This window comes from Podarcis filfolensis (assembly GCF_964270895.1).
Source record: "Podarcis filfolensis genome assembly, chromosome: 14".
Lineage (NCBI taxonomy): Eukaryota > Metazoa > Chordata > Lepidosauria > Squamata > Lacertidae > Podarcis > Podarcis filfolensis.
In genome coordinates this window covers 17,431,561-17,454,641 of record NC_139616.1, presented here as the reverse complement: position 1 = coordinate 17,454,641, position 23,081 = coordinate 17,431,561, and the positions used below count along the sequence as shown (strand labels likewise).

Here is a 23,081-nt window from a genome sequence, read left to right as displayed (position 1 = left end):
TGGGCCTCCTTCTCTGCAGATGGAGGAGTCCCCAGTGTGGTGGAAGAAAGCGGTGCTGTGGTCACTGACTTGCCACCAATGCTCTGTGTGTGGTGGAGCCACGAATGGGGACACATTGTGGGAGGCTGTGATTTTTCCAGATCCAAAGCCTCCTTGTTCCCCAGACACGGATTCTACACACATACGCACACGCCATTACTTTGTCCAACTCCTTGGTGATGAAATCATTTCTAGGTCATAGGTTTCCTCCTGGTGTTACACCTGTGCCTTTGACAACAGTTCAGCACAGTGTAATTTTGTAAGTGAGGCTTCTCCTACCACTTAGGTCTATGGCAGGAAAGTTTTCATCTGCTCAGTTTCTGTGCTTGAACTACAGGATCGGGACCCCACTGCACGTGTGCATATTTAACATGATCAAAGGTAGCCAATCACCCAATCCCTCCCCCCTCCCTCTCATTATATATAAGGGTCTGATGACTTCTGTTTCAGTATATCTGAAGAAGTGTATGCACACGAGAGCTTGTATCTAAAACTACTCTGTTGGTCTGTAAGGTGCTACATTATAATTTAAAAATTCTTTTGGAAGGATTCTTTTAAAGACTTTCTTAGATCATATAACTTTTTGAAGACTTGATTCTTTTAAGGGAGTTTTTAGGTTTTTAAGAAGAGTCTTTTTAACTATATTTTTAAAGAATTGTTTTAATTTATTTTGACTATGGCTGACCAACACGGCTACCTACTTGAATCTACGATCGAAGGTAGTTTATATAGTTAGAACATTCTAGGCCTTCAGGTTCTTAGTGGCTAATGGGTCATGTAATAAATAAGTGATACTGTTAACTTCCTTTCACCTGAGGAAAGACATCCCAGTGTGTTCCTTTCTAATGCACTTTTCACTGGCAACTTGAGATTGCATTTTTTAAATACTTTTGTTATTTTAGTCTGGAACCCCCTTGGTGCATATTTTCATATGCATCTTCCCATATCTTGTCCCTCATTTTTCAGGCTCATGAGCTGCCAGGTTCTGCATTGGCTGACCTGGCAACTTCGTTTGTTGAAGCTATCAAAGGTGGCATCTTGCTCAGTGGCAGGTCTTTGGAGCTTTTCCCTACAGTTCTGACTGCGCTAGCGACAGCTAAAGAGACGCTGGTTTATGGGGCAGGTAAGCCCTATCCCTTCTTTCTTCCTTATTTTCATTTGACTAGCAACTCGTCCTAAGTGCCCTTGTACTGTGTGCTTTCCCACCCCTTTCCAGGTGAGCTGAGTGGGGAAGAGTTTAAGAAACAGCTGATCAATACACTTTGTTCCAGCAGGTAGGCATGTCTTCAGCAGGTCATGTGCAGTTCTGTGCTTGCCTTTAGAATTGTTCAGAATGCACCAGTTTTATGTAAGCAACTCTTTGCTATGTTTTACCCAGTCAAATGTTAAACTCTGGTACTGATTTTTCTTGGTGTTCTTACTTGACTTCCACCAAAATGGTGAGTTGCAACAACATAAAAATGCAATAGCAAAACCAGTTAAAACATTTTACAATCAGAAGAACAAGGGTGGGTCCTAAATATATATTTTTAGGTGTCAAAGACCACGGTAAAGTGTGCCTGCATCATTTTAGAAAAGCTATACAATAAAGGTGCCAGGCACACCTCTTTGGGGAGGAAATTCCCCAGCTTAGGGGTTGCCAAAGAGAATTGCCTCTCCTGGGCTGCCACCACTGAACTTCTGAGAGTGGCAGAATAACAAAGAAGGCTCCTTCTGCCAGTCTTAACACCCAAGAGGGTCTGTAAGGAAGGAGATAGTCTTTTCAGATATTTGGGGCCTAAGTTTTTAGGGCTTTGAACACCGACATGAGGACCGTGAATCACATCTGGAAATGAACTGGCAACCTGTACAGGGTTGTTGCTTTCTTTTTTAGAAAAGGGGGGCAATTATATGTGTTCTAACTAGGACCCCAGCCAGTAATCTGGCTATTGAAGTGTCTGAGTCATCTTCAAGGGCAGCTATTGCAATTAATCCAACTGTAGGTGCACTGGGACAGACATCTCTCTCACCACCCCTTTATTTCACAAACTGTCATGTGTAACACAACTATCCCTGCTGGAAGTATTTTTTGTTAGTACTTTATTTTCTGTTTTCAAACCTTCTGATTGATTTTTATATGGGCAGGTGGAGTCCTCAACATGTGATACATCTCTCCTCCATGTTCAGGTAGCCTCTCTACAATTTTTTTATTTTCTTTTTTCATTGCTGACTTGGGGAGCACTTACAGAGGTGTGGGGAGAGCAGTGTCACTAGGCATGTCAGTCAAAATCAATGCTTGCACTTTGGAAGAAGTTCTAGTTGGCCAAGTGTTTCCTAAGTGGGAAAGGTTCTTGATCCAAGGCTAATTTCTGGGATATACCATTTGGGGGCCAGTGTAGTGGAGACAGTATCAGACATGGAGCATGGAGACTTGGGTTAAAATCCCCACTTAACCATGAATGATTGTGGGCCAGTCTCAACCTAACCTGCCACACAGGATTGTTGTGAAGATAATTTGAGGGGTGGGGCTGCCTTGAGCCCCTGGGAGGAAAGGTGGGCTATGAATGTAAATCATAAATAATATTTGCTGCTTTTTGTACCGTGGTGTTTGTGGCCCCAGAGGCTTCTCTGCTGATGTTTTGGACTGATGTTTGGGTAGATGATCTGGACTGGCTTTCATCTTTACTCTGCAGGGACATCCCACTGAGTGCAGAAGAGCTGCAGTTTGTGGTGGAAAAGGTCTTAAGGATGTTCTCTCAGTTGGACCTCCAAGAAATCCCTCCTTTAGTTTATCAGCTTCTGTTGCTTTCTGCAAAGGTAAGCTTTTTGGAAAATTTGACCAGGCTCCGCAAATCTCAAAACCTGGACCCTGCAACTGACATGCAGTAGGTTCTGTGGGTGACTCAGATCACATAATGATGATGATAACAACAACAATAAGTAATAATACTAATAATTATTATTATTTATACCCTTCTCATCTGGCTAGGCGATTTCCAATATATATAAAAACATTATCTAACATTAAACATTAGCAACTTCCAATTCAGCCCAGCATTGCCTAGTCTGATTGTTAGAAGTTTTTCAGGGTCTTGGGGAGAGATCTTTCCTGGTACCTGGTCCTTTTAACTGGAGATGCCAGAAAGTTTTAATCTGATACCTTCTGCATCCAAACATGCACTCCACTACTGAGACATAATCTCTCTCCAAATGTTTGTATGAATGTTTATTGTTACTGTACTTTATTACCGTAATACTGTGGTGCACTTTCTGTTTACTTTGTCTTGTGATCTTTCAGGGCAGCAAGAAAAACATTTTGGAAGGGATAATCAACTTTTTCAATCAGATGGATAAAAAGCAAAAAGAAGAGAAGGGAAATTCAGAGTGAGTCCCCTCTTATATTCTCATTTTTCTACTCTGATATTTGTTACTCTCTTTTCCCTGTAAGGACACCTTCGATTCTGGGGCAAATGTGTTGTTTTAGTTTCTCTGTGGTTGTCCTTATTCCATCCCTGCCACAACTGTCTTTCTATCTTTGGCCTCTCTGTGACTGATTCTTTTCAGATCAATGGACCTTGAAGAAGCCACAGTGCCCCTGGACCAACTTCGCCATGTGGAAGGCACCGTCATTCTGCATATCGTGCTGGCTATTACTCTGGACCAGGATTTGGGAAAAGAGCTAATAAAATACTTAAAGGTATATCAAATGCATAATGTTGATGCTGAGGATGTCGCTGATATGCCAGATATTGGTAGCATTAATCTGTTTATGCCAATGCTAGATATAGTTTGGTCTGTGTTGATAGCAGTCTTCTAGGACTGAACTCACCGCGTGGGACATTGTTCTGACCTAAGCTAATTGTGGCTTGGAATGCCAGTCACTCCTAGAATTCTGTGATGTCTTACCTGCTTTCATTTTTTTTCAGCTGGGTGAAATGCTTGCTGGCTTTGGCACTGTGTTCCTGGTTGTTTTAAGCCACACTTCTTTATGTCTGATTTATAGGGAGCTGTGGTGTAATGTCATCTTACCACATTAAACAATTGCATTGCTGAAACTGGCAGCTGAAATGGGGGGTGTGGCTCTGTGGGTCTGATGCTTGTTCCCAGGTTAATAAATTATGGCTTATTAAATCAGGAATGTTACATCCAAATGGAGCCCCTCTTTTGCAGAAAGAGAGACACAAAAATCAACGTAATCTGGCAGCCCTGCTTATGTTAACCCAACCACATGGACCTAGTGGCTGGACTTGTGTCTTCTTTTTGGCTCTTTCTCCCTGCAAGACAAAGAGAAAGGGGTAGAAGGGAGATTCAGAATTCAGCTCTGCAGCATTTACACAGCTGTGGGAGCAAAACAGTCCGAAGCGCTGCATTTATAGCCGAGCAGTTTCTCAAAGAGGACTGTGTTAGGAAGGCTATCTGTAAGATGGTCTCTTTTCCTGTAAAAAGGAGAGCGAAAGGCTTTACACAGGCTTGAACCAACTCTGCTGCCTAACCATCCCCATCTTTTGTTGAAGTTTTGGAGAGAAAAGTATTTGGGGCACAAGAGGGGCTTGAAGAATGCTGTGATGGCTTCTGCCATCCAAGTGCAAACTTGGCTTTTGACTTTTGTTTAGAAGAGTTTAGAAGAGCTGAACATTCAACCAAAGCTGAGAACTATGTGTCCGAATAACTAAGCCAATGCTAGCTGTTGCAGAAAACACTGAGCTACATGAATCAATGGTCTGAGTCACTATAAGACAGCTTGATGTAGAATAAATTACATGATGAAACAGATTCAGTGACATAGCTGCCAAGCTTAGTCCGCTGAGACAAGAGGAACACTCATGTCCATTATTGGTCTAACTTCCATTCTAACTAGAGTTTTAAATAAAAAAGGAAACATTTACTTTATAAATCACAGACACACACACACACACACACACAGTGTATATATATAATCATCTCATTATAAATATGAAGCCCTCTAACTTTCTCCATTTGCTTGATGCTTTGTAGACTGAGCAACAAGGGGATCTTAGCAAGGTCTTGTGTCCCTTCAGCATAACCATTCTGCTCTCAGTGACCAGAATACACCGATTTGAAGACCAGGTATGCCTTTCCCTACTAGCGCTTGACTACATCTGTGAGCCTGATAGAGAATATTTAGGTGGGCTGATGGAGCTTTTAGTTGGCAGGTTTGCTCACGCAATGTTTAGTTCTGGCTGGGACACTCAGTGGTGGAAATTGGACAAGCTTAATCTCTCTTGCCCACTCAACTTTTGTGCTTTAGGTCTTTGACTTTTTGAAATCTTCAGTTATGAGGAGCTTCAAGGACAAGCAGTTTCTTCAGGGCTCCAAGTTCCTGCAGGAATTGGCTCCTCAAAACTATGACATATCTGCCGTGGTTTTGGAAGTTGTGGCAAACAGGTGAGTTTCTGCAGTCTACCAATGAAGAACTTGATGGACAAATTTCTCACCGTTTCTCTTCTCTCTCCTCAACCCCTGGCATTATTCTTTGATAGTAATGCACACATTTAGTAAGTCAGGAGATAAGGATGCTATAGAGTATTGTTGCCTTTGCAAAAATACCCGGTTCTGCCCATGCCCAAGTATGTACATAAAAGAATCTGCTTATGCCCATCTGGTTCAGCAACCTATTCTTACAGTGGTGAACCATATGCAAAGCCCGTAAGCAAATGAATAAAAAGTAAATGTTCTTTTAAAGTTGCTGTCTCCCTCTCCCTTCTTTTAATGACTCCATCCAGTGTGTTTGGTTGGGATCATGTGACTCGGGGCCTGGTGGATCTTGGATTCATCCTGATGGACTCCTATGGGCCAAAAAGAACTTTGGGAGGCAAAGTCGTGGAAACGAACCACGGCCTTTCCAAAACTCCAGCCCAGCAAGCTTGTAAGTTGGGAACTGATCTCCTATTGGAAGCCTTCAAGGTAAGGAGATGCCATTATAGGGAAACAGCTGTGATTTATATTATCTTCTCCAGTTCTTTGATAACATTTCAAGCATTGTTGAATCTTTCAGTTAAAATTGGAGCCACACCTTTCTTCCTTAAATCCAAAAATGTTTACTTTTACACCATATAAGAGAAGGAATTGCACACCCCTTGTACGTTCCTGCACGAGTCACAGTTCTGAGCACAACTTATGATTAGGCTGAGCTAAGCACACAGTAGTGACATGCACACATTTTGAGGTTGGATAGCTGCCTTTGTCTGCACCAAAAATGACTGATCCATCATCCTTTGCTGGAGGGACATTAATTCGGATGAGGGTCTTTCCTTCCACTTGCTTCATAGTTAGGGCTATGTTAGTGTCAGGGAACTGTCATCTGAGACGAAGGAGGTGAAAGGGCTCATGGAGGGTGAGAGAGACCACTCAGCGGAGGAGGGGACCAGCAGGGGGAGAAGTGGAGTTCCAAGGGAAAGTGAGTCGGAGGGAGGGCTCAGAGACACTTCAAGCGAGAACAGTGGGGAGGTTTCAGGACCTCCCGTAGGGACACCCACTCCTCGGCGGAAACTGTCACGCCGAGAGTCCAGAAGACGCGTTTCCGTTAAGGAGCTTTTATGCTGGAAGAAGTTCCGTAAACGCCCACTGTCCGATTCAACGAGCGATTGATGGAGCCATGCTTAAGGAGCTCCATCACAGACAGAGGTTTGGGGACTTAGCCAAACTCTGAGGGATCAGGATTTTACGCACAAGCAGCTCACCATCCCATCACAGTTAGTCATAGCAGCAATATTGGAGTAAACTTTTTTTTATGGTCTGATAAATCTGCAAGTCTGGCTACAGCCTCAAAAGTCGACCTATGACTGAATTTTAGTCTTCTGTCTGCTTTCAGGTCCATGAACCAATCAGAAGTGAAATACTGGAGCAGGTCCTGAACAGAGTCGTCACAAATGCAGGCTCCCCTATCAGCCACTTCTTAGGTAACTGTGAAATGAGCAAAGGGGGCACATTATTGCAAGGGAAATCTCATGATCTCATGTCTGCACAGTTCGATACAACAGCTTCTTGGTTTCTTTCCTCCCTCAACTTCAGAAGGGAGTGGTGCTCCATCTGTTTTCCAGAGCCATAATTGTCTGTCTTTAAGAAGTAGAAGTCTCACATAGCAGTCATACTCTCTTGTGTAAAAATGTAAAGGTAAAGGACCTCTGGACAATTAAGTCCAGTCAAAGGCGACTATGGGGTTGTGGCGCTCATCTTGCTTTCAGGCCGAGGGAGCTGATGTTTGTCCACAGACAGCTTTCCGGGTCCTGTGGCCAGCATGACTAAATTGTTTCTGGCACAACAAAACACCATGACGGAAACCAGAGCGCAAGGAAACGCTGTTTAGCTTCCCACCGCAGTGGTACCTATTTATCTACTTGCACTGGTGTGCTTTCAAACTGCTAGGTTGGCAGGAGCCGTGTCAGACCAACGGGAGCTCACCCAGTCGCAGGGATTCGAACCGCCGACCTTCCGATTGGCAAGCCCAAGAGGCTCAGTGGTTTAGACACTCTCTCATGTACCTTATTGTTATTATATGTTTTGTTGTTTTTGAAAAACTATACCAGTCTTTCCATTTACAGAAAGGGAGTTTATGCAAAGAAAGTCCAAGGGAGTTTATGCAAAGGAAATCACACCAGATTGCTGCCAAACCTAAAAACCAGTGGTTTGTAGCAGTTGTAGTCAAAATGCAGTTTATTCCCAGTTAGAGCCCCAGTTGCATACAAAGTTATTTTCCCACACCCATTTTATCCTCATAACAACCCTGCGATGTAGGTTAGGTTGAGAGATGGAGACTGACTCTCGTTTGCTAACTGAGCTTCCTGGCTGATTAGGGCTTTGAACACGAGTCTTTTTGGTCTTTGTCTGAAATACTTAGTGTCTGGCCCTCAATCCTTAGTGAGTACATATTTGAAAAAGTCAGTTGTATGACCTCTTATCTTTCACTGTTCTACTTTTTTTGGAAGGTGACTTCATAATTTGTGCAGTTGTCTTTTCTTGATCTGTGAACCTACGAATCAAATGCACTTCTTTTTCTGTCCCTGGTTCTTGACATCTTGGCCTTCTCTTTCTCTTATTGAAGGCTGCAGCTCTCCTTGTTACCGTTCTCTCTTTCAGATCTGTTGTCCGGTATTATCCTGTCTGCCCCGCTCATCCTTCAGCAGTCTTCTTCAAAAGTCGCAGAGGCCTTTGATCATTTGTCATTCCTGCCTCTTGACACAGTACAAGGGTTGCTTAAGGCCGTGCAGGTAAAGTTCTTTTATACTGGTCAGTTTTCAGCTCAAAAAGTCCTCAAAATATCTTATGAAAGAGTGCACCATATTAAAAAAAATACTTCAAAATATATTACTACTCTTAAATTCATTCATTAAAATATCTTTTTATCCCTTCTTTCCATTTAAAACAAATCCTCGAGACACCTTGCAATCTCATCCGTATATTTAAAAATCAATAAAAGATGGAAAGGGCATGGGATATAAAGTTAATGTTTCAGAGATCAAAGAATTCAGCAGGCCAGACAATTGCTAGAAAACTGATGTTTCTGCATAGTGGCATAAAGTTGTGGAGAATGTGGGACAGGTTCCCCTTGACAAGGCATTCTAAAGTCTAGGTGATGCTTTCACCTGTATGTCAACCAAATGCTACACTCAGGTCTTGCTTGTGGGCTTCCCGTTTATTTCTTGCAGTTCTCTTGCGGCTCATAGATTGGGAATGACTGACGTGGCTCATTGCTTATGCTGATACAATGTCCTCCTCATCCCTCTCTTCTTGGCCTTCCTGCTGCTGCTGCTGCTGCTCCTTTAGTGAAACTGCAGAACACTTGGTTTAATGCATTCTTTTTTTCTCCCAGCCCCTGCTGAAAATTAGCATGTCCATGAGGGACTCTCTGATCCTTGTTCTTCGCAAATCAATGTTTTCTGGGTAAGCTGCCATTTTTTATGCTTTCAAAGTAAATAGACATCTATGGAGTTCCTTGGTTTCCCTACTCCCACCCCTCACTGCTTTTATCACGTAAACAACACATGTGGAAAGGAGGATGTAACCTGAGGAGAGTCCCAAGAGCCAGATGGGGTCGCCAGGAGTGCCATACGCTCCAAATTCTGCATGCGTTAGTTTTTTTACCCAAGGGCTTACCCACAACTCCATTTGCCCTGCCTCTCCCCACCCCCCGGCTGGAAAAACCCAGTCTTTAGCACTGAATCAGAGCAAACAGCAACTGGGTTTTCTGCAGATTGCTGTTTGTTCTGATTTAGCACAAAATAGTAGGTTTTCTGCTTAGACCCATGACTTTCTAGGCACAGGACAAGTGTGGGTAAGCCCTTTCCTGAAGCCTTGGGGAATTAGTTTCTCCACGACATGAAAAATGAACCAAAGTTCATCATGCTTGGTTGGCGGAAATAATTATTTATAATGGGTCCCAATAATAAAATGTAAAAATAAGTGGCTGTCTTTAAAAAACAGGGTTGCTGTCTTTTAAAAAACAACACACAGCACATTTTATCCACTTGATCATACTGTAAACAAGCAACCCTGCACACCTTTGTGGTTTTCCACTCTAGGTTTGTTTGTTTGTTTGTCATTTTATCTCTTCGCTCCACTTTTAAGGGAATTCAGCTCATCAAGCTTTGTCTAGCATGAACAAGGTAGGGAGGACAGGGTGCCCCAGAATTCTCAGCAGAAGCATCCATGGGTGTCCTTAATTGTTCTCCCTTGCCTCTGTTTCCATCACAGGCAGCTGGAGGCCCGTAAGTCAGCAGTTTCTGGGTTTCTGCTCCTCTTAAAGAATTTTAAGGTTCTGGGTAGCTTGACCTCCTCCCAGTGCAGCCAGGCAATTGGTGCGAGTCAGGTAAGCAGCCAGCAGCTTCCCAAAGGTCCTGTGCAGCCTCAGGTGCATAGGGTTGCGGCTTCAGTCATAATAAACCAGAGATGATTTCTCATGACTCTGTTACTGCCTTCTAGGTCCAGGTGGATGTTCATACCCGCTATAATGCAGCAGCCAATGAGGCCTTCTGCCTAGAAATCCTGGGCAGCTTGAGGCGATGCTTAAGTCAGCAGGCTGATGTCAGATTCATGCTCTATGAGGTAAGGAGGATCCTTTTGGCCGTGGTTCCACATAATTTCTTCGGTTCAAGCAGTGTCGAGGTGGTGGATTAATGTCAGCATCTGCAGGCCTTTGGGAAGCTGGTTCCTGGTCTTCTGGTAAGTGCTTGTGTGCTGGTGTGTTGTAGCGCTCTAGTTGTATAATACCCTTCCGCACCTCTGCTGTGCTTCATAGCAGTGCAATGGGACCTGATTTGGTTTTGTGTGTTATATTGTGAGGATCAGTTTTTGCTTCTTAGCATAGCGGCAGGCAGCCGAGGCAACATGGTTGTCTTCCATTGCCTACAGTGATGAAAATTGCCTGTGAGAGTTTTTAAAGGCTCTATTATTATTTTTTTAACCTTTCTTTCCTCTCAGGGTTTTTATGATGTCCTGCGGAGAAACTCCCAACTGAGTAATTCCATTCTGGAGATGCTGCTGTCTCAGGTATATGGCAAGATCAAAACATTGCAGGCTTGGTTCAGACAGTATGACAAACCATAGTTTGGTATTGCACATCCCAGCCGTAGGCTCACATGCTCTCTTCTCCCCAGTCTTCCCCTCCCTGTGTGATCTTGGCTTCTCGGTCAAGTCAGCCCTTTATTGTGCATAGCCAAGGGCCATTACCAATCTTAGTTTCTGATTCTGGTTTCAAATTCAGGTTTATAGGGAAAGCACAAACCAGAGCATCCTGGTTCGGACAAAATGGCAGCCTTAGACCCGGAAGGTTTTTCTGTTAGTTTTTTGTTAGTTTTTAAGATGCCATAGGACACTTCATTGCTTTTGCTATCTGGTGAGGTAGCAGAGTTTACACAGCAAGAGGTAACTCATAAGATGACAAGTGAGGACGTGCATCAACTTAGAATCTCATCCTTCTCTCTCTTATTTTTTTTAACCTGCTGCTTATACCTGCATTTCTGGATTCCACTGTTTGGAAATGTACAGTCATTGATGGTTTAACCAGGGATGGAGAACCTTTCCATGGACCTCATTCCCTCATTGGCAACCTTCTGGGGGCTGCAAGCTTGTGGTGGGCAGAGTAAGAAGTAAAAAGTGGGTGGGACCAGGGGCAAAAGTGGGCAGAGCGACTGAAGTGACTCTTATGGTGGACACTGTGTGTGTTTGCTCTCCATCCTTCATCCATGCAAGCAAGAGGTATTATCACAGATCAGGGACTCGTTCCAACTAGGCGAAATCATTCAAAGTGGGTGCAAAGCATTGTCAGTGGAGGTTGTGGCCTGGGGAGAGTCCTGAGGCTCAGGTAGAGAGGTAGCCAGAGAGCTACATTTGGCCCCTGGGCCTGGGGTTCTCCAACTCTGCTTCAAAGCACCTGAAACTCAAAACAAGTATTAGAAGCCGCATGGTGGAGGGGGAAATAAGATAGATGGAAGGTCAGTGAGCCGTGCATCAGTTTCATAAGAGAGAACGCAAATGCACATATCTTGAACAATGCACTTGAGATGTGGATTCATGCTCCCCCTTCCTTTTTGGACAGATGTACAAACTCCCAAACTTGGGAGTAAGCTGTCTTCCCTGTTTCCAGGTGAAGCTGTCTGTGCAGAAGGTTGATTGGCTTCCCCTTGTGTCAGTCATAAAGACACTTCCTTTCCACCTTCCTCTCTTGCTGCCCAGAGCATTGCTTTACGTTTAAAAACAAAGGAGCATAGAATTGGTGATTGGTTGTTTTTTTAACTCTTTAAATGGAAAAACATGTCAGGCACCTAGGAGGGGTGGGGAAAGCTGGTCTAAATGGGAGCAGGGGGAGGTGGGAAGAGAGGGTTGAAAATTGTGCTGATGTATATTTGAGCCAGGTATGTATGTCAGTGGATCTCACACACGGTGGTGGGAAAAAACTATTCCTGTTCCTGGGCAGAGAAGTGTGGGTAGGAAGTATGTATATGTTTTCACCCTAGTTCAGCAATCCTAAGCTAGGGAAGATTTATTTCTTATTTCTAACTTTAATTCAGATGCTTAGCCTTTCTCCCCTGTTCCCTCTCCTGCCTAGCAGTAAAGTGGGATGATTCTCACTTGTAAAATGTTGTTCCTTATTTATTGTGGCAGATAAAGCGGTATTATGAACCAGAACCTGACCTGCTGCCCCCGTTAAAACTAGAGGGATGCATCCTGGCTCAGAGAGACCAAATCTTCCTGCAAGAACCTTTGGTGAGAGCGTTGAAGGATTGAGTCACTTGGATAATGGCTTTTAAAAGTTTGTTTTCAGTTCCACTGATATCTGGAGCTTGTAACTAGCATCTTTCAAAGGAAAGTGCCAGCATATTTCTCATAAATTAAGAACTGGCACCACTACAGATGCCACATAATACCCATTCCATATTTGTAAGAACTTGATCACTTAGTGTGGCAGCACCTGAACTTTGGAACTTCCTGCCTATTGAGATCAAGCAGGTGCTATCACTGTACTCTTTTTGGCACCTACTAGACAAGGGACGCAGGTGGTGCTGTGGGTTAAACCACAGAGCCTAGGACTTGCCGATCAGAAGGTCGGCGGTTAGAATCCCTGCAACGGGGTGAGCTCCCGTTGCTTGGTCCCTGCTCCTGCCAACCTAGCAGTTCAAAAGCACGTCAGAGTGCAAGTAGATAAATAGGTCCTGCTCCGGCGGGAAGGTAAACGGCGTTTCCGTGCCCTGCTCTGGTTCACCAGAAGCGGCTTAGTCATGATGGCCACATGACCCGGAAGCTGTACGTCGGCTCCCTTGGCCAATAAAGCGAGATGAGTGCCGCAACCCCAGAGTCAGTCACGACTGGACCTAATGGTCAGGGGTCCTTTTACCTTTAGACAAGCCTACCCAGATGCTTAGAAAGTTGGAGTAATTTTAATCCGTTTCAGTATTTTTACTTTTGTATGTTTTTAAAGTACAGATGTGAATTTTCCCTCTATTTTATTGTTTTATCTTTTTTGTAAACCACTTTGAGGTTTGTTTGTTTTTTTAACAATCAAGCAATATATAAATTTATTAAACAAACAAACAAACAAACAAACAAACAAACAAACAAACTGCAGGTCCTTTTATCTTAAACAATGCATTACTCTGCACTGCTTTGGAAGAAAAGCTTCCAGAGCAGTTAGCAGCTGCTGGGTCTGAATCAGAAGTACAAGGGAGTAGGCAGGGGGAGGGTTAAAGGCCCACCCACACCATTAGTGAAATGGTGTGGATGGTGTCGTGTCCAGTTTAGCCCTGGCAGAACAGATTACTGTATAGCATAAGTTTTCAACCTTTTTTGAGTTCAAGGCTCCCTAAACCAACCACATTCTTTCAGCAGCAGCCCTGTGGGGCTCAGGAGCCCAGGTATGTCACCCCTTGACTGCAGAGCTAGCAGCCGCTCACCCTTTTTTGAACACCCTCCCTTGTGGAGTGTTCCCTCAGCCTCCTCTCCCCTCTCCTTGGGAGTCCTCCAGGCAGCTGCTGCTGCCCCCGCTGGTCTCTGAGCTGCCCCCCTCTCACCGCAAAGAGGGATGCCTCCCAGAGGCACCATTCGCCTGTGGAGCTTTTAGCCAGGACTGCTGCAATAAACAGCTGTACAAGCCTTTGGGATGCAGAGATGCAAGAGGACATCAGAGTAGGGAGGGAAAGAAAGAGGGACAGAGGCCAGCGTTGCCCGCAGCACCCCTGGCCATCATTCAAAGCACCCCAGGGTGCCACAGCACATTGGTTGAAAACCACTTCTCTATAGTATTAACCCCTTTGTGCATTAATTTGACTTAAGCATGGTGGTTATATGAGGCTGGTATCTGTGGCAAGAACATTTTCCTGAGGAGTGAGGAGGCATCTGAGCAACCTGCATGACCATTAATGATTGATGCTGCAATTTCCTTCAGGCTCACTTACTCTGCTGTATTCAGCATTGTCTGACCTGGTATAAGAGCACCTTAAGCCTGCGCCGACAGGCTGAGGAAGAAGAAGAAGAACAAGAAGAAGAAGAAGAAGATGATGATGATAAGGGTCTCCAGCAAGACTTGGAGGAGATGCTGGAGTCGATCACACGGCGAATGATCAAGAGTGAATTAGAAGATTTTGAACTGGTAAGTTAGGAACAGGAAGGGAGAAGACTGCTTCTTTCTTTCTTTCTTTCTTTCTTTCTTTCTTTCTTTCTTTCTTTCTTTCTTTCTTTCTGCAAAGCCCTGGAGATTAGATTTTAATTTCTTACCTTTTTATGCTCAGGATAAGTCGGCAGACTTCTCTCAGTCTACAGGAGTGGGCTTGAAGAACAATATCTACGCTATTTTAGTGATGGGCGTCTGTGAGGTCCTGATTGAGTACAACTTTAGCATAGGGAATTTCAGGTAAGGAATGAAATTATCCTCCCTCTCTCTGCCCTCCATCAGCATACAGCCAGCAGGACTTCCCAGCTGCAAACTGCATGGGATAGAGCTTGCAAGTTCAGCACAATTCCTGATAGCAGAAATAGTGAAAAAACCTAGATGGTCTGGTTGAGCTGAACACTTCGAACCTTGACTAAGTCTCTGAAGGTTCTGGGTTCAAGTGACTGCCAGTGGTGTTAATCCCAGCTCTCCTCATTAATAGTGGTCCTTTAATCCCAGTAGGATGGAAATTAGTTCAGACATTACTTTGTCCTACCCTCCCTCAATTTCTTTTAAAACAGCTTTGCAAATGGGTCTATCGGAGTCCAACTAAGTTACCCGTCCATTCTAGTGAATGACTAATATCTGCATGTTTGTCTGTGTGCTTCATGAGTGAAACATGAAATAAAAATACCTAGGTTCTGTTTTGAAATAGTTTGTCTCATGGTTTTTTGCATTTTTATTTCTGCAATGTGTGTTGCAGCAAGAACAAGTTTGAAGATGTTCTGGGCCTGTTCAAGTGCTATACCAAACTTTGCGAAATCCTGAAAGAGAAAGCTGGGAAGAACAAACCCACTTCGGCAAATAAAATTGCCCGAAGCTTCCTTTCCATGGGCTTTGTGTGCACATTACTTACAAGTCTCTTCAGGTAAGGACCTGTGTTTCAAGGCACATTCATCTAGGGTATCTAGAAATTTTGTATCTCTCTTGATACCTGATTGTGCTTTTACCCAATCTTAGTGGTAGCTTAAGTCACCTGAGATTACACCACTTTCTCCTCTGGCTCCATCCCTGATTCCCTTTTGCCATCTTGACAACCATTGAGAATTTGCTTTCTTCTGATGCCCCAGGGACTGTTCCCAGAACCACGAGGAGAGCTTGGCCGTTCTGCGCTCCAGCAGTGAGTTCATGCGCTATGCTGTCAGTGTGGCCTTGCAGAAAGTACAGCAGTTGGAGGAGACGGGACAAACAGATGGGCCTGATGGGCAGAACAGAGATAAGATGTTCCAGAACCTCTGTAGAATCACTCGGTGAGTCCCTTGGCCTGAAGACTTTGGTGTGATATTCGTAAAGGGTACCTCTTAAATATCTCAAGCTTTTACATATTAAAAGGTGAAGAAAGAAAACAAAGAGGAGTTTGAAACTAAGCCAGTGTTGGGATTCTGAGCAAGTAGCATCTTGGTCTTTGAGGCCATTGAGCAGCAGACTTCTGCAGTAGTTAGTTAAGTCAAACTGTTTTGTACGGTTTTTGCAATATTGTAAACAAAGTTATCGTACAGAGGTTTCCAATAATAAATTCAGCTCTATAATATAGGCATAAGATACTGCCATCATAAAGTATATCTAGGCAAGAAGAATATGCATCCTGAATATTTTTTATCCTTCTGGCTTGAGAGAATCCCCAAGGCAAGAGAAATGAACTGTTTCTTGAAGCTGCCTATCTTAGGTGTGCCGGTGGTTCCCAGTGATAGCAAGCAAACCTGAGCAGATGTTCATCTGCCATGCCTCCCCTGTCTCTGCTCTTCCTCAGGGACAGTGGGGGCAAAGGGAAGTTAAGAGTCCATCAGGCATTTCTGCTGTTACTGGTATCCATAACTCCCAGTCCTCAGCACTCTTGACGGTTGGAGGCAATGCAGAGGCAGTGATTCTTAAAATCCTCTCCCCTACCCTCTTGCTGATGTTGCTAACTTCCCACAGAAGCTCCAGGGGTGGGGAGGTAGGCTTCTAGGCTTAATACTCAGCAACCTGATGTTTCCCATCTCTCTGGGGCAGGAATTCTTTGCCTAAGTTGTGTCCACCCACCCCGCTCTGCTCTTTCTCAACGGCAGCAGGGGCGGAATGAAGTCCAGGGGAGGACATACATTTTTCTGGGTCCTCTACCCAAATTCACCAGCTACAATGGTGAACAATACACTAGTGGAGGGATGCCAGGTGACAGCTAGGTTCCCTGCACAGGCTGCAGCATGTTAAGTACACAACTGCCAACCCCGATGGCTATGTTCTGCCTCCACCGTCAGAGGCAGTGATGCTTCTGAATATGTCGCTGGAAACCACATGAGGGGAGAATGCTCTTGCACTCAGCTCTTGCTTGCAGGCTTCCCATAGGCTGGCCGCTGTGGGAATGGGATGCTGGACTAGGTGGACTCCTGGCCAGTTCTTCTTAGGATCACATTGTGCCACTGAACACTGGGGAAGTCCTAGCCATAAGGAGGGACTTGTCATAAGATGTCATAAGATGCACCCACTCAGCAGGGTGCAGCTTGTCAGCTATATATATATAGTGGCCGACCAAGGATTTGATTTTCATTCTGTTTTTGCTGCCTGCCTAAGACAGCAGGAACCTGAGAAATTATCAAGCAGCTGGCGTGCCCATTGTGTGGCTTGCTGGCTGTGTTTGGTTTTGTTGGCCACAAACTGTGCAGGCCTGACTTTGACTGTACTAACTTTGCAAGAGGTGCATGTAAGAGATGACCTGACGTGAACTTCTGCCCCCACCCTCCTTTGCATGCATGAATAGAGAGTTAAGCACAGTAATAGCAGATGAGTAGTTTGGGTACAAGGGTTGGCTGTTCCTAGTCATCACACATGGCCATTAAGCCTGCCTTAAATCACCCCCTACTTTACCCCTTTCCCCAAAGAGTCCTGCTGTGGAGATACACCTCAATCCCAACCGCAGCTGAAGAATCGGGCAAGAAGGAGAAGGGCAAGAGCATCTCACTGTTGTGCTTGGAGGGTTTGCTGCGGATCTTTAACACCGTGCAACAGCTGTATCCAGCAAAGATCCCACAGTTTCTGCAGGCACTGGGTAAGCATTAAGGCTCGTTTTCTGCTGAATTGTCAGTGAAGGGGCTGGAAGTGTCATCGGAACACTCCTGCGGAATGCTCTTTCTGTAAAGATTCTGCAGGCCCCTTCTTTGTTAACCTCTGGGTGTCCACTGAACACTTTTCTATGGTGCCAAGCTTACGCAGACAATTAAGAAAGCTATCTTCTGGAATAGTGAGCTGATGATCTGTGAATTTAAGTTTTTGCATGGTTTTTTATTGTATATGTAAATAAAATTGTTGTAGACTACTGATATTTTTTAAAGAAACTGCAGCATACAAGTATTTTTATAAATATAAGCAAATATACTGCCGGCCACTGCTTTTCAAAGTAATGATAATCTCCATGTGTATAGCTGTGATGAATTCTCTCTCCTGACCTCAACTTCTACCTTGTTGCCATTCTCCCTCCTCCTTTTTTCCTTTTTGCCAGATATTTCAAACGAAGATGCGGAAGAAGACAGGGACATTAACGTCACTGAGAAAGCAGCCTTTCAGATTCGACAGTTTCAGGTGAACTGCAGAAAGGTGATGTTGGGGTCAAACTGCTTGAAGGGATGGATCGACCTCTTGCTCAGGAGGATGTAGGCAGAGATATTGGGCCTGTGCTCTCAGTTTGCTGCTTACAATTGCAAAGCCATTGAAGCAGATCTAGGAAAGGAGCATCTCCTACTTAGGGAATTGCCTAAGAATACTTGGACAGGAACAGAATGTTTGAGTCTCAAAAAGTGTTCACCCCACCTTCTTCCCCTCCTTTCATTGCTTTCCTACGTTTGTTGTTTGTTCATGAAATCCATTTTCCTTTCCCCCTCCTTCTCAGAGGTCATTAGTGAACCAGCTCAGCAATGCTGACGATGACTTCAGCAGCAAGGAAGCACTTCTGTTAATCAACATCCTTGCAACTCTTTCCAAACTGTTGGAGCCCTCCTCCCTCCAGGTATATACTGCAGAGTGATGCCACTGGCCTGATCCACCAGCCTTTCCTCATGTTTAAGTTGGTCTGTATGTTACATGTGGACCAGCCCTCAGTCCAATCTATCTGATTAAACTCTTGCTTTTAATACGTAGCATTTATTTATTCTCTCTTAACTCTTCTGATCTGCCTTTCAACCTACATTGAAAACAGCTCTCATGGTGGCTTTACAACAACATAAACACTAATAATTCTGTAATGGGAAAAGTCACCCTCTCTCTTCTTGTGCAGTTCATGCAGCTGTTATCCTGGACAGTCAAGATTTGCAAGGAAACTAGCCTAGGTAAGATTTCTGACCAGGTAAGACTTCGTTCCCCTGCCTTAGGCCTGATGACATTTGCAGCTTAGGTCATCAAATGAAATGTAGCATCCAGGTTTAAAGAAAGGGTTAAAATAAATTAATGGGAGATAAGGGTACCCAAAGTTGTTTGACAGAAGTTTGGGCCACTAAACATCTTCATGCGACCCAATGCAAGTGCAACACTGCTTGATTTCCTCGCCATCATTAGGTTACATCCTGTGGGCTCACATTCTCTTCTTTCTCTCTCCCTTCCTTCCTTCCCATTTTTGGAACTGCGGTCAGCATTATGCCTGTATCGGTGTTTTTGACAAAAGCAGCACTAAATAGCATTTTTTAGCCCTGGTTAGGGAAAATTATGATAGAGTGTGGGTGTCATGCTAACTTTAATTTGCTGTGAACATGAGAAAAGGAGATTAAGCAGTGTTAGATTTGCAGAAGGCCTGTTAAGAGATGGAATGCTGGGCTGGGTTGGTTGTTGGCCTGACCCAGTAGACCAGCCATGGTGTCTCCAAAGCTTACTTGTGTTTTCACTCTCCGCAGATGACGCCCCTTGCTGCAAGGGCTTGCTAGCCCTGCTCTTCAGTCTGCATGTTCTCATCAAGAGCCCAGGCAGTGTATTGCGTGAGCTTGCCCAGGATATCCATGCTCAGCTTGGGGACATAGACCAGGTAAGAGATCAGTTGGGCCTTTTAGACTGAGCTTATCAGTCTGCATGCATTTGCCAATGCAGAGCTTGTGCGCTTGTTCTGTATCCCCAAATCCCCTTCCTGGATATAGCTGTTGAAAGAACGTAGAATCAGGCTGGTGTAGTGGTTAGAGTGTTAGACCAGAGAAATTTGGGTTCAAATTCCCATTTAGAGACCAAGCTCACTTGAGTGACACTGAACCAGTGACTATTATCCTATCCTACCTCGTGGGGTTGTTGTGAAGATAAAAAGGAATGGTGGAATAATAATAATAATAATAATAATAATAATAATAATAATAATAATAAAAGATAGGTATCTAAATTACTGTTTGTTTCATCTTTTTAATCCCCCACTCTCTACCTAGGATATTGAAATGGAGCACCAGTCCCACTTTGCTATTGTGAACGCCAAGACAGCAGCTCCTACAGCTTGTGTGAGTTGGTATAAAACAGCAACAACAAAAAAAACTAGGTTCAAATTTAATGAAAAGTGGTACATAAATGTGACAAGTAAATTCTACTTGGCAATTTCCTGTGGCTGCAAGGCACAATGTGCTATTCAAAGCAATTTCTTTCTCTCTTAGAGCCAGTGTGGTGTAGTGGTTAAGAGCGATAGACTCGTAATCTGGGGAACCGGGTTCGTGTCTTGGCTCCTCCACATGCAGCTGCTGGGTGACCTTGGGCCAGTCACACTTCTCTGAAGTCTCTCAGCCTCACTCACCTCACAGAGTGTTTGTTGTGGGGGAGGAAGGGAAAGGAGAATGTTAGTCGCTTTGAGACTCTTTCGGGTAGTGATAAAGCAGGATATCAAATCCAAACTCTTCTTCTCTTCTTAGTTACTGATTTTGAGTCGAGCTGAGAAGGTCCTCGAAGAGGTGGACTGGTTGATCAATAAGATGAAGAGTCATTTGGGACTGGAGGCAGCAGGTAAGAAAAAGAACAGTAGTTCTCAAATGGTGTCTTTTGGGTTGTCTCGTGTTAAGAAGTATGAACAGTTCAGCTGACGATTCCCACTCTCATCCTTATTGTCAAGTCAAGAAAAAACAACACAGGATCAGGGACAAAAGGCCTTTTGGCACAGGTTTTTGGAAAAGACCCCAGGGAAACAGGTTTTCATAGGACAAAAAACAGTCCACCTGCCCCAAACATGGTCAACTCTGTGAAATGGTTTGAATTAAGCTCAGGAACAAATTTGTTAATCAATACAGATGACAGCCACATTCTAGACCAACTGAAATTTCCAAACTGAATTCAAGGACAACACCAAGTAGAGCTTGTTCCAGTAGTGACCGGGATATGATGATCAAGGCCAGCATCTCAAGGAAAAGACACATAAATCAAAGCTGTAAGAAGTGAACTTAATTAATGCTGCTGCTATTTGACCAACCAGGAACTGGGCTTGAACTTGGAACATGTTTAAACTGTATACCTGATTTTTAAAGGGGAGTGCACACCCATTCAAACAGGCTATGTGACTATTTCTAGATATCAAGGACCTTTGTGGTTTTTACGAAGCTTTTTCCTTCCTTTTGTAGAAGATGCCTCTCAAGCAACAAACCCAACCCAGCCTCTGGAAAAGGCAATCATTCTTCAGCTTGGGACTTTGTTGACTGCATATCATGAGCTGGTACAAACAGCCTTGCCTCCGGGAAGCTGTGTGGACACACTGCTCAGGAGTGTCAGCAAGATGTACACCACTCTTACAAGCCTTGTAAAATATGTGAGTGCTCTTGACCTGAGGCATGAGGTTTGGGTTTGAGGGCCTGATCATCAACTTTCCCTAAGCCCAACTTAGGCTGGATGCCTAAAAACTGATGATGGGCTACTCTCAGGTAGCCAGTAGTGCGTAATCATGCAAGTTTGTTTCTAAAATGTATAACCTGCTATCTAGCCTAATTCTTATGGTGGTTTATGTTAGCCTACTTGGGCAGAAAATCCCAGTGGAATGCCACCGCTACTAAGAACATCCTGACTCTTAATAAATTGCTACCTGCCAAATTTCAGCTGAGGGGGGCACTGAAAGTATTATTTCTGTAGGATCTCTGCTGCTGATCTTACAAAACACAAATGCTAACAGGCAAGGATGCCCAGACCATTTGCATTCTGTAGCAGGGAGTTCCTGTGGCTCATATACCATGTCCTCTTGCATTGCTTTTTTTTTTAGTATCTCCAAGTGTGCCGAACCACAACATGGGCGATTCCAGGACGGCTAGAAAAGCTGGTGGGTGTTACGTGATCCTGTACAAGGCCTGTTAGTAGGTGCTGAATAAATGTTTTCTGCTTTAATTCCGAAGAAAATTATTGAAATAAGTGGCATTATCTTCTCTAGGTTAGACTCTCTGGCTCCCACTTGACCCCCCAGTGTTATGCCTTCATCACATATGTGCAGGTAAGCCAAAAAATTGAATTTCCCATTTCACACTCCCAATCCCAAACAGTGCATCTGTTAACCTAGGGGAAAACAGCATTTACATATGCTGACGGCACAGGAGGCATCAACCTTGCTGGAGCCAAGTGGGTTTGGGTCTGGTCAGTGCCTAGATGGGACGATACCTGTGCTTGCTGCCTTGAGGTTCATTTAAAGAGACTGCTCTGTTTTGAGTTTTAGTGAAAGCTGTGATGCTGAGGAAGCTAAATTCTGTACCCGGCACAATTTCCTATGCTCTCAGCATAAATAGCCCTGTTCATAAATGCAGAGAATGCTGTTATCAGTGGCAAGACAGGAAAATGAGAATCCTAACAATAATAGAAAAGAATGGAACGTATTCTTCTGACTAGACCAAGTCGTGTTTTAAATCTGGGAGGTACTGATATGGTGAATTTTGGCACTATCCTACTCTTACTCTGTGTTCTGTGCAGCAAAAAGCTGCAGACTACAGAACTGTCCTGCCCTTATTTAACGAAGGTGTGGTATGGATGAGGGGCTCAGTATTTCCTGCAAAGATGGATTACGATTGCAAAAAATGACTTCTTCAGAGTGAGGACTATGGAAAGGTCAATGGGAAGACCAGAACTGGAGTAGGAAGAAGGGAGAGGGGGGTAGGTCTGGATTAAACCCAAATATAAATTCAGCAATGAACACTCCTTGTAAAAGGGGCTTTCTCTTTTTATGAATTGCTCCAACGTTTTATACCAGCTTGTTAACCCTATAATACAGAAACTCAATCCCCTATCTTTACATGCCCAAGCAACTTCTCCTTTCAGAATATCCAGAGTGAAACCTTGAGCATGGCAGGAGAAAAGAAAAAGAAGAAAAAGGAGAAGACAACAGCTGAGGTGTCCACCGTCATGGTGAGGATGGTTATTTCTGCCCAGAAATACACTGGACCCTTATTTATTTAATTGAGTTTCAATGGGATGTACTTAAAGCCTTAAGTCTCTGCTCCTTCAGTAGCAGAGGATGGCAGCATAAACTACCACTGAATACTCACAGGTGCAATTTGAATTGTGGAGGACAGATAAACTTGCACAAAGCCTTGAATAGCTATGTTTTTCAAGTCAGTTTTGTCGCTCAGGGTTTAATCAAATTCAGAGCATCTATATCTCCCTAGCATTTGGTTCCCTAATCATGTGGATAATACTCACCCTGAAATGATATTAAAAATCTTTGAAAGGCCTACATAGCTACTTACTGTGAGATCCTGTAATTGTGCTGCCACTGTATTTAATACACTTCAATGCTTTCCTTCCATCTGTAGGCCAAAGTGTTGCGGGAATCCAAGCCAATTCCTAACTTGATTTTTGCCATAGAACAGTATGAGAATTTTCTGATCCATCTCTCAAAAAAGTCAAAGGTAACATTCCAAGATAAGAATGTAGCTGCAACTTTCGGGCACACCTTGGCAACTTCTTAGGATAGCTCAGCTGGCAGAGCATTGGACCATTAATCTTAGGGTCA

General features: G+C 43.9%; 1 protein-coding gene across 4 annotated transcripts in view; it reads left to right on the top strand.

Annotated features, from left to right (window-relative positions):
- FANCI (FA complementation group I) overlaps positions 1-23,081 on the top strand; it is a 28,609-nt gene that overhangs the window by 3,437 nt on the left and 2,091 nt on the right. For all 4 annotated transcript variants that reach the window (XM_083586241.1, XM_083586239.1, XM_083586242.1 and 1 more), the window contains exons 6-37: positions 1,006-1,162; positions 1,256-1,313; positions 2,164-2,205; positions 2,712-2,835; positions 3,317-3,402; positions 3,583-3,715; positions 5,014-5,106; positions 5,288-5,424; positions 5,763-5,943; positions 6,851-6,938; positions 8,116-8,246; positions 8,849-8,919; positions 9,730-9,844; positions 9,958-10,080; positions 10,456-10,524; positions 12,139-12,240; positions 13,916-14,119; positions 14,259-14,380; positions 14,883-15,047; positions 15,250-15,429; positions 17,038-17,204; positions 17,655-17,734; positions 18,042-18,158; positions 18,426-18,477; positions 19,036-19,163; positions 19,549-19,617; positions 20,020-20,110; positions 20,719-20,903; positions 21,348-21,404; positions 21,513-21,572; positions 22,388-22,474; positions 22,882-22,977. In XM_083586241.1, the coding sequence (XP_083442367.1) occupies positions 1,006-1,162; positions 1,256-1,313; positions 2,164-2,205; positions 2,712-2,835; positions 3,317-3,402; positions 3,583-3,715; positions 5,014-5,106; positions 5,288-5,424; positions 5,763-5,943; positions 6,851-6,938; positions 8,116-8,246; positions 8,849-8,919; positions 9,730-9,844; positions 9,958-10,080; positions 10,456-10,524; positions 12,139-12,240; positions 13,916-14,119; positions 14,259-14,380; positions 14,883-15,047; positions 15,250-15,429; positions 17,038-17,204; positions 17,655-17,734; positions 18,042-18,158; positions 18,426-18,477; positions 19,036-19,163; positions 19,549-19,617; positions 20,020-20,110; positions 20,719-20,903; positions 21,348-21,404; positions 21,513-21,572; positions 22,388-22,474; positions 22,882-22,977 (3,570 nt within the window). The remainder of the gene's footprint in view (positions 1-1,005; positions 1,163-1,255; positions 1,314-2,163; positions 2,206-2,711; positions 2,836-3,316; positions 3,403-3,582; positions 3,716-5,013; positions 5,107-5,287; positions 5,425-5,762; positions 5,944-6,850; positions 6,939-8,115; positions 8,247-8,848; positions 8,920-9,729; positions 9,845-9,957; positions 10,081-10,455; positions 10,525-12,138; positions 12,241-13,915; positions 14,120-14,258; positions 14,381-14,882; positions 15,048-15,249; positions 15,430-17,037; positions 17,205-17,654; positions 17,735-18,041; positions 18,159-18,425; positions 18,478-19,035; positions 19,164-19,548; positions 19,618-20,019; positions 20,111-20,718; positions 20,904-21,347; positions 21,405-21,512; positions 21,573-22,387; positions 22,475-22,881; positions 22,978-23,081) is intronic.